The sequence below is a fragment of the Perca fluviatilis genome, chromosome 1, assembly GCF_010015445.1.
Source record: "Perca fluviatilis chromosome 1, GENO_Pfluv_1.0, whole genome shotgun sequence".
Classification (NCBI taxonomy): Eukaryota; Metazoa; Chordata; class Actinopteri; order Perciformes; family Percidae; genus Perca; species Perca fluviatilis.
In genome coordinates, this window is record NC_053112.1 from 1,621,772 (window position 1) to 1,635,359 (window position 13,588).

The 13,588-nt window shown below is 41.1% G+C and overlaps 1 protein-coding gene across 1 annotated transcript; it reads right to left on the reverse strand.

Annotated features, from left to right (window-relative positions):
* Nucleotides 1-3,758: 3,758 nt before the first annotated feature.
* LOC120560873 (E3 ubiquitin/ISG15 ligase TRIM25-like) lies at nt 3,759-7,388 on the reverse strand. Its single transcript, XM_039803758.1, has 2 exons — nt 7,372-7,388; nt 3,759-4,390 (listed from the first exon to the last, which is right to left on the reverse strand). The coding sequence occupies exon 2, from the start codon at nt 4,386-4,388 to the stop codon at nt 3,759-3,761; it is 630 nt and encodes a 209-aa protein (XP_039659692.1). The 5' UTR covers nt 4,389-4,390; nt 7,372-7,388.
* Between the last annotated feature and the right edge of the window lie 6,200 nt (nt 7,389-13,588).

The window sequence follows — 13,588 nt, forward strand, 5'->3', positions numbered from 1 at the left end:
GGAGTGTGACGTTGAAGCTCTCCTCTTTCCAGTGTTGCTCCTCCTCTTACTGCAGCTCTGGTGTTTGTTTCTCTTATTGTGAAATACCAGGATGTTGTCTGGTTGATATGGAGCAATGGTCATGCTATAACTAATGATTTATTATGTGTGTTGAAACGTTAATGTGCCTCAGCTTTATTTCAACCAGAAGAGTTTAGTTTATACTTTATTGGACACAAAGAGAGAAATGTCACACACATCTGCAAGGTAGCATCAAATCGTAGAAAACAAATGTGTATCATCAACAAGACAATCAGAATATCATTAAATAAAATATATACTTACACATTAACTATAGGTCTTTTCACACATTGAATATGTAACATTGGGGAGTTAAAAATATCATCAAAGATAAAGAGAGTTACTTCCTGTTTGCTCTCATGTTGTATGGAAAGTGTTTTGCTGGATTCATTCATTCATCCACACAGTTTACATGAAGGTTTTTAAACAACTGCCTCTGTAGCAGCAATATAGTATTTTATATAGTAATAGAAGTGATATAATGTAATGTGTAAAATAAGAATGTTTTAGATAAGTTACTATAGTTACCTATTTCTGTTATTTAGTCTACCCTCATTGATATTTAGCAGGTGTACCTAATAAACTGGCAACTGAGTTTATTTCTCAAAAGAGCAACACGACATGCGAGTTAATTCTACTTCTACCAGTTCACCAGATTTCTTTGTTTGAAGGATTTTTCAGAAATAAACTTGTGTTAAAACAAGACGAGAATCAAGAGAATGAGACTTCCAGAAAGTTATTGAAACAAGCAGTGGCGTTTTTATAATTAAAAATTGGTGCGCCACAATTTCAAAAGATGGGCTACATACCAGTAAAACTAGAGTACTCTGTATCTCACTGTTAACATGTCAACAAACCGCATGGCTCCACAAGACAGACAGCGTTGTAATGTCAACATATTCTTATTTTTTTTTTTATTCAAAAAATAAAGATCATCCTCGACTGAAATACAACTTGTGTGTAAACCAGCTTTTCTGCTCAGTGTTTGGTGCTCAAGTCACTGCTTACTCTGGCCTCATGTTGAACAACTGCTTTATTTTACAGTTTTTATTCTACAATCACATATTTAGAGATTTCTTTGACTCATTAACCATCCTATAGAATTCAAGAAAAATCAAAAATGGCCAAAGTGACCAGTAATTATCCAAAACACTTTTCACACAAGATAGAAACATCCATTAACTTTGTATACCTGGTATAACAACGACACATACAGTGTTCTGTAGACACTATGGGATGTAATAGGCCTTACTCTTAAATGAAGCTTAATGACACAATGAAATATTCAGCAATATGTTTTCTGTGGCTGCACATCAAATACAAATAAATGTGGATCTGATTGGGCGCCTGGTTGGCTCACCTGGTAGAGCGGTGGCCCATATATAGAGGTTTACTCCTCAATGCAGCGGCCGTGGGTTCGACTCTGTGGGCCTTTGCTGCATGTCATTCCCCCTCTCTCTCCCCTTTCAAGTCTAAGCTGTCTTATACAAATAAAGGCCTAAAATGCCACAAAACAATCTTAAAAAAAAAAATGTATCGATTACATAATAATCACATTAATTTGATGCATCATGACACGCGTTATGTGGACAATATTTATTTAAACCTCTGTTAAACCCACAGACATTTATTATAACTTCCAGAAGAAATCTGTTTCTAAAGAACCCAAATATGTCAAGATGAAGTTTGATTAAATTTGTAAAGAATTGCTGTAGATTTAACCATATGATAATAAATGGAATAAACAGTAGATCAGTCACCACAGGAAACAGATTCTGTAGAAAATAAGATGTAAAATAGAAGAATATGTACATTTGTTCCCTTGATTGAAAATGAATCAATAAAAGAAATAAGTGAGGAGAGGAGAATGCTATTCAAAATACTATCTGCGACTCCTCCCACCCACTCGACAACAAACTGTCTGAGACCCCTACACCCAAACAGTGCCACAGAAGGTCATCTCTGCCTGTGGATATCAAACTATAGAACTCCTCCTCAAGTGTTACACACTTGCAATGTCAAAACTGGACTCATAACACGCATGTCTACATCTGAATCTCAATATTCTTGGACAACTATTTGCAATAATTACAATTACAATAGTTATGTGAATCTTTCCAACCACAGCCGTATCTACCATTAAGGGTCACCGAGGTCCAGATCTCCTCTGTCTTAGACAAAGCTTTCCTTTGGGAATGGACGAGATGAACAACATCATGATGAGACCGAAAGGAAAAGGAAGGTGCTCTATTCTTACTGTCCCCCTGGATTTTGAAGCTACTGTTATACAATAGTTGCTCTCCAAATGTCTTAGATTCGCATATTTAGGTCAGGGGAAATAAAAACTAAATGTGGACCTCTGTAATGCTAAAATCCTGGATACAGTCCTGTTTTTGACCTTACTTTTTAACATAACCTCACTTTACTTCTGCTTAACTTTTTATTTCTTGCAATGTATCTATGTTACTTTACTTACACTTATCGACTATCTTTTTTCTTACTCTTATTTTTTACCTTAACTGTGAGCAACTGCAACTAACAATTTCCCTGAGGGATCAATAAAGTATTCTGATTCTGATTAGTTTACTCTGACAGGAGAGATGATCAGAGGTTCAGAGCTTCCTCCAGCCATACTTATCACCAGGACTTAAGTATGGCAAGAGTTTCTCAGTGAAGGAGCGCCAGTAAAGGAGTAGATAAGAGCTGCAGCATCTACGTCATAAAAGGAGACCAGACCCTCCTCATAATCCACAAACACCCCCACCTTCTGAGGAGGAGACTTCAGAGAGAGAAGGACTGAAGGGTCAGCAGCAGCTTGGTACTCATTTTCATTTCTCAACACTATAATCCAGTAAGCTTTCTGAGGTCTCAGTGTGATGTCCTTCCTGTAACTATACTGAGGGAAAGGAAAAGGAAAAGAGAGAGGGGTTTGAGACACAGGAGTGAGAGAGAAGGGTTCAGTGTGAATTCTCCCTTCCTGTTGATCGACTCTCTGGCCACTCCTAAATCCCAATCTGTCTTTCCTTTAACTTGAATCTCAAAGTAAAATCTGCCTGAAGAGAAACTCTGTTTTCCTAAAACACAAGCACAATTAGAAAATCTATCTGGGTTGTCTAGGAGAATTCTTACATTTACCCTTCCCTCACATGAGTCACTTGTTTCCCATCATCAGACAGGATGAGATTAGGATGTGCTGTATCAGGATCAAGAGTCACATCCACTGCATACTGCTGGACCCTCTTCAGCTCAGACTCAGGGAGCAGCTTCTTCATCTCTTTACTGAGTGTCTCCTCCAGCTGAACCACAGCTTTCCACCACAGTCCCCCTCATATGATGATGGACGGACGCTGACCCTCTGTCCAGTCCTTGGTGGGTGGAGGTTGTTGGATGTTTAGGGACGGGACACTCTGGAGAAGATGGAGGTGGTCTTCAGAGCGTGAGAGCGCTCCACCTCAGTGCTTCTCTTCATCAGCTCAGAGATTTCCTGTTCCAGCTCTTTGATGAAAGCTTCGGCCTGTTTTTCTGTTGTTTTCTGCTTCTCTTTGATCGTGTTGATGAGCTCATTCAGGCCTCTCTCAACAGACTCCTTCAGAGAAGTGAAGATCTGAACACCTTCTGCTATCTCTCTGTCTGCATCTTCCTCACTGAGGTCGACTGAGTGTTTGATCTCCTGAATCTTCAGTCGCGTCTCTTCTGGATCATCTTCTGAATTTCAGCCTCTGTCTTCCCAGCTCTGCCTTCTTTCTTTCATATCCTTCTTTCAGAGGAACAACATCATGCATCTTGTGATCTAAAACAGTGCAGAGCATGCAGACACATGTCTGGTCGGTCTTACAGAACAGCTCCAGAGGTTTATCGTGCTCCGTACAAATCCTGCCTTCCAGGTTCTCCACAGGGTCGATCAGCTGATGTCTTTTCAGGCCTGACATGGTCAGATGAGGCTCCAGGTGAGTCTCACAGTAGGAGACCAGACACACCAGGCAGGACTTCAGGGCCTTCAGTTTGGTTCCAGTGCAGACATCACAGGGAACTTCTCCTGGTTTGGACACTTGTTGCTCTGAGCTGCTGCTGCTGGCTTTCTGTTGAGCTGACTGTCTGAACAGAGCAACCATCTCAGAGATGAAAGTGTTGACCCTCAAATCAGGTCTTGTGGTAAAACCCTCCTTACACAGGGGACACAGGTACTGGTCATTAGTATTCCAGTGTTCAGTGATGCAGTTTTTGCAGAAGTTGTGTCCACATGATGTAGTCACAGGATCTGTGAACACATCCAGACAGATGGAGCACAGAAACTGATCTTCAGATTGTAGGTAGTTTGCAGCAGCCATATCTACACATGTAGGGTGGGAGAGAACAAAAACATTTTATTCAAAATACAGTTTTAGTTAATTGTGCCCTAACTGTCCTGTTAAGCATAACTTATTGTAGCAACAGCTACTATTAAGATTATGTTCAAGGAGTTCAGATAGAGCCTGTATCAGGGCCATATTTAGTTGTGCTATATGTCACTATGTTTGGTAGATTACTGTACTTTAAATGGCCAGTATGTACTTTATTTTCTTTATTCATTGGAACGCCTCTGTGTTGACAGGCTTGTGGTGATGCGCAATGTGCTATATGTGCCAAAACAAAATCTATGTTTGGTACTGCCAGTTCGTTTTGTTTTGTCATGGCTCATGTGTGCAATAAACATTACACTTCGTTAGAAAAAAAATCGTAGCAGAGAACCGGGATATAAATTCTAAACTAAAAAAAAAAATCGCGATTCATATTTTTCCCCATCGTGCAGGCCTAATCGGAGGCTTTTTGGCCGAGGCTATGAGACTACAGCCAGATCTAGTTCTGCATGTTTCCAACCAGCCCATAGGGGTTGGGACTGTCACTACCCGATGTTAGCGAGAGTCAGCCATCTTGAAGATAAGCTAACAGGCTCTCTCTCTTTTCATCAGCAACCTTGCAATTATGTGCATTCAAAACTACCGCACGTGTACCACCGGGATACATTGGTACAGATCGGAGAATATGCAGGAAACGTTATTACAGACTCAACACACTACGAAGCTTCGCTACGCAGACCAGCACCTCAGCCTGCGGTGTCGCTTGATGCCGCTAGCCGGGAAGGGGACATCGAAAGAGGTGCGAGAGAAAGCGGAAACGGGGAACGAGGGCAGGAGTTCGAGCTAGGTGGAAAGCTAACGCTAGCTGGCCACCTGTCCCATCCATTCTGCTTGCAAGTGTTCGCTCATTAGACAACAGACTGGACTACATCCAACTTCAACGAAACTCCCAGCACGCAAGTTCAGCTGTGTTTTTGTTTTTGTGGAAACATGGCTGAACAACAGTGTACCGGACTCCGCTATCCAGCTACCAGGCCTGCTAGCCTTCTGAGCAGATAAAGATGCTGCTCTGTTGGGTAAGACTCGTGGAGGTGGGCTGTGCATATATGTTAACACAGACTGGTGCAGAAATGCGGTGCTTGTACCCAAATACTGCTCACCGCTGGTGGAGTTTGTGACCGACCATTCTACATTCCACGTGAATCCACGGCTGTGTTTATACTCAGTGTTTACATCCCACCACGCGAATGCTACCAACGTTAGCTGAACTTTACGGAGCTATCAGTGAGCTCCAAAGACGCACAGCGGATGGACTATTTATTGTTGCTGGTGATTTCAACCATGCAAATCTCAAGAAAGTTCTTATATTCTACCTTCCCCTCACAGTGAACCTAATAACAATCAGTGCTCTGTTACAAGTCTACTTATGCCCTGTCCTCTGTTGTCTGTCCTGTCCCTTGTCTGTCTTCAATGCTCTACTTTAAGTTTATGTATAGTCTGTGCACTAAATGTAGCCGTCGTTTTTGTCGTTATACGTTATATGTCGTTTTTATATAATGTTGTTTTTATAAAATGTTGTTTTTATATATTTTAAATGTGTAACACCACTTGAGTCATGGTGAAACGTTGTGTGTTACAGTGTATATGGTTAAAAGACAATAAAACCCACTTGACTTGACTGCTCTGTAACTGGTAGGCGTGGCTTGGGAGTGGCCTCATAGGGAAGCCGGAGCAAGTGCATTCTGGGAGTTGTTGTCTTTCATCCACATGAGCCAAAAATACATTTTCTGGCTTTTTCTCGGTCTAGAAGGCACCAATTTCTAAAATTATTTCACATTTCTAATACATAAATGACTCAATTTAAATACATATTCACCTTTCCAGCGGTGAAATATCCCTTTAAGTGTCCCGTTTCATGTTCCAAAACCCAGATGTTGCTTTTTGTTGTTGGTATTTGCTATTTTAGAGCTTGTTCTAGTTCTAACCATCAGTGAGGTGGCTGTTACGTTTCTTAAACCCAGCAGTATTTTGTTGCTGTGTTTCTGAGTTCTTGTTCGCTGTGATGACTGTGATGTCATTAAAGGATTGACATCACTAAAGGTCCTGACACACCGCCGACAGCCGACGACTACTGCAGACGTCTGTCACCTGTGGCGCGCTTCGCGCCGGCCCTCGTTGCCTTTGTCTTGGCCAACATTTAGCACTGGAACACACCACACAGACTACGCCGACGGACAAGTACCACGTATGTTTTGCACATGTGTTCAAGGAATTAACTCCCAATACCAGCAGGCGGGCGGTAATCTATTCATCATTCAACAAGGGAACCGGACACCTTTGCCATGATACCCACAACATACAGTATCTGCTCTAGCAGCAGCAGAACCAAACAGAGCCTACGGTCCTCTGCTTCACTCTCCTTGGGGAGACAGCGGTACCAGGAGATGGCTAACCGGACTGTGCCTCTCCCGGGCTGTCATCCGTCCCTCGGCAAAGAAGTCTCCCTACAGGCGGAGGGGAGTGGAGCAATTTGTGCGACCAAAATTTGTAAGGGTGCGACTAAGATTTTTCCTAGGTCGCACCGGTGCACTCTAACGTCCTCGTATCCGCCCGCTCTCCACGAACGGGCGATGTGGTTTATATGGATATGGTTTAATGTTACGTTACATGACCCGTTCCTTCTGTAAAGCCGTGTCTGTGTTTGGATCTCTCCCGTGCAGCCCCGCCTCCATTCATTCTCCTCTGCAACATGGAGAGAGACAGCGTTGCTGCTGACATTTGTCTACAGTTTTTATTGTTATTGACACAGCTGTATATTGTTAGAATGAGAGGGAAACCTGTATTGGTACCAGTGTTTCCGCTGGTAACTCTCTGTTATTGAGGCCGCCACGGCGAAAACACATTAGAAGTTATTAAATGCAACTAACTTCAGTTCGTTGAGTAATAATTCCTTGAACACACGTGCAAAACATACGTGGTACTTGTCCGTCGGCTGTAGTCTGCGTGGTGTGTTCCAGTGCTACATTTTGGCCAAGACAAAGGCAACGAGGGGAACCGACAGTTAGAGCGTGCTGCAGTAGTTGGCAGCCTGTTGGATCATAGTTCATAAAAATTCAGGCGCAGTGACGATACAGACATTTCATAGCCTACACAAGACAAGTGTAACGCCGCTGACCTGCCAAAGCGCTTTCAACCCGTGCTGGACCCGTTCATAATGAGTCAGCCGCCACTCTGTGAGCAGCATACACTTCAGTCCATCGCACTCCCCCTCTCTTCCTCTTTCTCCATATGTCTTTCGGTCTGTTGGTTTTTTTTTAAGATTTCGGCCTTTATTTTGATAGGAAAGCTGAAGACATCAATGGGGAGAGAGAGGAGGGAGAGGGGACATGGCTGCGTAAAGGGCCGCGGGGTCGGTGGAACTCTATATTTACCAACTGAGCTATTCGGGTCCTCTTTTAATCACTAACTAACTAACTTATAACTAAACTGACTGAGAGACTGAGACCAAACCTCTTCTTTTAATCAGTCTGTTATTGTTGTTGAAAACAAGTGAAGGAGCTTTCATATATATATATATATATATATATATATATGTGTGTGTGTGTGTGTGTGTGTGTGTGTGTGTGTGTGTGTGTGTGTGTGTATGTATATATATATATGAAGCTGCGCGCCGGTGTAAAGCCAGAACCGTAGCCTAGCAACATGTCCTCAGGTCATGAGCTGACAGTGAAAAAGTCCAGTTCTGATCTACTGTATGTTTTGTAATAATGGCTGATCTATTGTTGCATTACTTACTTGAAGCTAGATTTGTAGTTTTGCGGATCATAGCGTTAGTGTTTTAACAACGTGACATCGTGACTTTGCGAGAACATTCCACGCACTTTCTAAAGCCAAGGGGGTGCGGGTAATCTGTATCGTTATTTTTGAGCTGTCCGCGTGTATATCTAGGCCGTATACAGCGGCGAGGTTGGCTTTAGGAAACGTGACGCGGACACGGTCCCCGGTCTCCTGGGAGAACCTCCTGTGTTCGGCCCTTGATACTACTCCTACGGCATTAATTGACGCACAATGAAGCAAGGTAATGTAAGTCAATGGAGGCCAAACGGCGTTGATAAACACGCTAAAAGTAGGGATGTAAGAAAAAATCTATACACTTGAGTATCGCAAATATTTTCAAAAAATATATATATTTTTTTATATTCATGTAAGACAGTTGTTCACGTTTATGTTGTGTTTAAACCCCTACCACTAGATGGCTATGCTGAGACGCACCACTAGTGTCCTCACCTAGCAGGGCCTAGCCGTGCCTGACTTTTTGCTAGACGCTAACAACGTAGCTATGGCTGAACTTAGGTCTACTTTAACATATCAACATTAGCTCACTAAGAACCTGTGAACCACAACCCCAAACTGGCAGTTTGATTTTCTGTGTACTGAATTGTTTTACCTAAAGTAAACTTGTTTGACTTTAATGCACATCATGTCTTTTTTTAAATATATTAGTTTTCCTAAAATACTTAAAAAAATATCCCAATTATTATACGCACAGTATCGAAATATATTGCAATATACCGAATCGTGACCCATGTATCGTTGATACATTATCGTATCCCATATTCTTGCCAATACACAGCCCTACTAAAAGCGATTATGCGTCTTGATAACACGCCAAAATGGCATACAATTGGCGTGTCATACGCCACTTATTGAGATCAGTCTGGTTTTAATGTTGTTTAAATGTAGGCTGTTATAGGGATGTCACGAGAACCGATACTACCGACACCTTCCGGGTTCTAAAATGACCACACAAAGACGATGCTGTAGGCACCGTTAGCGACGATGCCAGCGTTAGCAGCATCGGGGCTGCACCTCTTCCAGAACTGATGGGGGCAGTATACTCTTCAGAGAGCTCCAGTCGATATAGTCAGAAGAAGGACGTCTTTTGGGCTCTAAGCTGCCTAAGATGCCTCGAAGTCTGGAATGTGTCTGGAGACACTAGTTTTGCACTATGACCATTAACTGCACTTTATTATGTTGTTCTGTGCTCTATTGCATATGTTTTGTATGTCTTGTTATGATATTTAGATATTTTTCAAATATTTTAATAAAGAAGTTCATGTTTCAAGTTAAAGTACATGGAATCTTAGAAAATACTTAACTTTTAACCGAGATCTGCATTGAGAATCGTGTTTATGCTAACCAGTTGAACAGGCATTTGTTAAAATGCCCCCTCCCAGACAAGTGCACTACCCTATCCCACCCATTGTGTTCTATTTATTTACAAATGTACATACTTTAATTACACTTATACATAACCATTTATTTCTTGCCTACCACATACACTTATTCTTACTACTCTTATAATGATACTGTTTCTGCACTACAATGGTACTGTTACCACACAGCTGGACATACTGTACATATCTGTCTATATGGTTCATACTGAATAATGATCTTTATTCTGTTTTTCTTATAATATATTCTGTTAATACACTGTGTGGATCTATATTATTCTCACTACTATTATAACATTACTGATAAATTGCACATATCTGTACATGTTGTTCATACATTGTTCATATTACATAGCCATATTTTATCTGCTCATATAAGGTAACTGCTAATACACTTATACATAATATAATAATACACATTTATATTTAATTCATATTACTCTAAACCACCATCTGTAAAACCAACTGTATACTACTGTGCACTATATTTCTTGTCCTGTCTTAGCCTCTTTTTTAAGTAGTTAAAAGACCAGTCCACTTCTAAACTAACTAACTAACTAACTAACTAAACTAACTACTCTCCCCAAAACCAGTTTTTGCCATTTGCATTCCCACCGGCCCAGTGGCCATAGGAACTGACCTTTTTGTTATTTTAATCACAGCCATCTAACCACCACTATGTGGTAAAGTGCTGAAGTAGGAGCTGAAAGAGTTAGTGGAACTGTGGTCAGAGGAACTTAAAGATCCCCAAATTGGTCGGGTCATAACACTAGAAACAAAAAGGGTTCTAGGAACTGCGAAAAACCCTCTCTGGTCAGAAAGCACTTTTTTGCTCTTTTCACTTCTTCTTGCGACGGAAACTGCATTTCGTTGTTTTTGTACTTGTACTCTGCACAATGACAATAAAGTTAAATCTAATCTAAACTGGTAAATAAAAGTCCATTAGCAGCCTGGGCTGATAAATCCAGCTTGTATCACCAGCAGTATTAGGAAATAGTGTTACTAGTTTTACTTCTACTATCTTAATAACAAGCCTGTTTTCTGAACTAAACAGCTTTGGAGTAGCTTAGCTCTTTTATCAGGTACACTCTTTAACTTTAACATGTTGCTGTAGCTTAGCTTGCTCCGTTTCTCTGTGGGCTAATGTTAGCTCCATTAATGTATTATAACCATAGAGAGTATATAAGAGAATAACCAGTAGGTTAGCTCCTCTAAAGTTTCCCAGTAGCTTGCCTAACATATGAGAAGGTGATGAATATATATTCTATATGCCATGAGAGGAAGAGAGGGACTTGGTGCCTGAGTAGAGCTGAACTTTAGTCTCCATCCTAACGTTGAAAGTGTAAATATGATCAGCTGGTGATGAACGGTACTTCCCACCGGGGCTGCGGTGTTCGGGACACAACCAGACGCTGGACAGCTGCCCCGTCCTCTTTAAACGGTACCGTTGTGTTCCTGTTGGGAGTCCAAAGCGAGCTAAACTCTGTCGGACCCGTTCAATCTCCACAGCAACAACAACAGCCCGCCTAGCACGAGGAGAGAAGACGGGGGTGCTCCACGTGTATTTACGTTTCCTAGGACGGCGACGGCATATCCCGCCCTAGTCTGCCTTACTCCCGCTCTGATTGGCTTATCATTGCATTCTTTCCACAACCCTAACCAATCACACTCCTCATGCCTTAACGTAACCAATCCGACCAAGGAAGGCAACGTGTACTAGCCAATCAGAGGCAGAGTAGGGCGGGACATAACGTCGCCATCCTAGGAACACACACACACACACACACACACACACACACACACACACACACACACACACAACACACACACACACACACACACAAACACACAACACACACACAGAATTACAAAGAAAGTGCTTTTGGTAATCATTTCTGAACAGAATTATGAAATCAAAGACACACACGCTACAAGACCACACACACCAATAACTCAGCTGCATTTCCCCTAATGATATTATGAATTAATAAACTGCTCTGTGAACTTAAACCCACATTATAAATTATTGTCACTTCATAATTGAGCCTAAATATTGTTCTATAAATCTGTTAAAAGCATGCAGACTGACTGAGAGACTGAGACCAAACCTCTTCTTTTAAATCATTTATTAAAGGGATAACCAGGGAATCATCTCATTTTAATACAATAACACAGAAAATACAACACACACACACACAACACTCACAAGCCTAATTACTCCAGCACTGGAAATATGTTTATTTACTTTTATGCAGAAAAACACATCTTTCTACATCCCCTTCTGACCCCAAAATGAAAGACTGTATTTATTTGAAGGCCATGTCAGGAACAGCAGACACTAGAATACAACAGGGAACAAGTTCTAGATGATGGCTCTGTTTGATTTGCGCCGCGGTTAGCAAGTGGGATAAACTTGATTTGAGTTGGTTCAGCTTCTTGGACATGATGACAGGACAGGATGATGAAAGGCTTGGTTGGTGGGATGAATTTAAGGTTGTTCAAATCATTTCTGATTGGATATTTGTGTTGTATATTAGAGCATTGGGACAGCTGTTTGTGACTGTTATATTTATGATGAATATGATTCAATAGTTTGAGTTATGGAGGAGCAGATAAGAGTAAACTTCTTCCTACTCCTTTTCAGTTATGTGATATTTATTCACGTTTATGAGACGTTGTTAGATGTTCATTTTAGTGTTATTCTTGTTTTGTCAGAGGCTACATCCTGGTCTTTAACCCTGCTGTTGTCCTCGGGCGCAAGGTGACCTGTTTTCAGAAAACCTGGGTTTCTTTCAACCAAATTTCCCAAAAATAACTCAGTAAAGTTGGCTAGAAGCCTAGATGTAACACGGAATTGGGTAATAATTTATACTTTATGCGCTTTACAAACAGGCAAACCAGAGGAGGACAGCATGGGAGTACGTAAAGTGTCAAAGAAAGCCTCCAAAGGGTTAATACCGTCCAAAAAGGGGGCCAATAAAATGCTAAAATTGTCAGATAAAAGCTTCAAAGGCGTTAACACCGTAGAAAAAGTCAAAAGCGACAAAATAGCTTCAATAATTGTCAAAATATGGCCGAATTGAAAGACAATATGAGGGTTAAATTGAACTCATTCATTAAACTTTGGGTCTATTTGAATCGACAGGCTGCAGAAATGTTGCTAGATTGGTCTGGTCAAGAAATTTGGGTGTTCTTGTGTGTTTTTTGTGTTTTCTGGGAGAACTCAACCTTTTCTGGACTGACACTGCTGGTAGCACTAATCCTCCATCAGCACTGGTGTTGTGTCAGTGTGTAAGGTCTGATTTCTGGTTGGGGGTGGCTCCACGCAGAGCTTTCTCCGTAGCCGCGCGCAGGGACCTGAAGGTTACACCTGGGGTGTTTGTGTGGGTCGACCTTTGGAGGAGAGAACAGCAGGGCCGGTGTGTGTGTGTGTGTGTGTGTGTGTTTTTAATTGTATCCTGTAAATCAGTATAGATCAGAAAGTAGTGCTGTCAAACGATTAAAATATTTACCGCGATTAATCGAATTAATGTCATAGTTAACTCACGCATTAATCGCAATTAATCTCACATTTTTATCTATTCTAAATGTCCCTTGATTTCTTTTTGTCCCATTATATTTTTCATTTTAATGCTCTTATCAACATGGAAAGGTGGATCGGCTTGCTTTGTGCAAATGTTTTTTTTATTGAAAACAACATTGGCAATACGTAGTGTTCAATTTCACACTAACATTCTCACTTGAAACTAATAATCTGTCACATAATGTAACACTGTTACAGGGCTCCAGACTAACTTTTTTCACTAGGAGCACAGTGGCCCCCAACTGAAAATTTAGGGCACACACAGTAAATCAACATGCTTACCAAATATTCACATTTATACTAATTTCCACTGTATTACTAATAAATACTTTGATAATAGATGCAGAAATTACAACGCGTGCTCTTTCAAATTC

What these genes read in the sequence shown, in the direction of transcription:
- LOC120560873 (XM_039803758.1), bottom strand. Translation starts at nt 4,388, where the DNA reads ATGGCTGCTGCAAACTACCTACAATCTGAAGATCAGTTTCTGTGCTCC.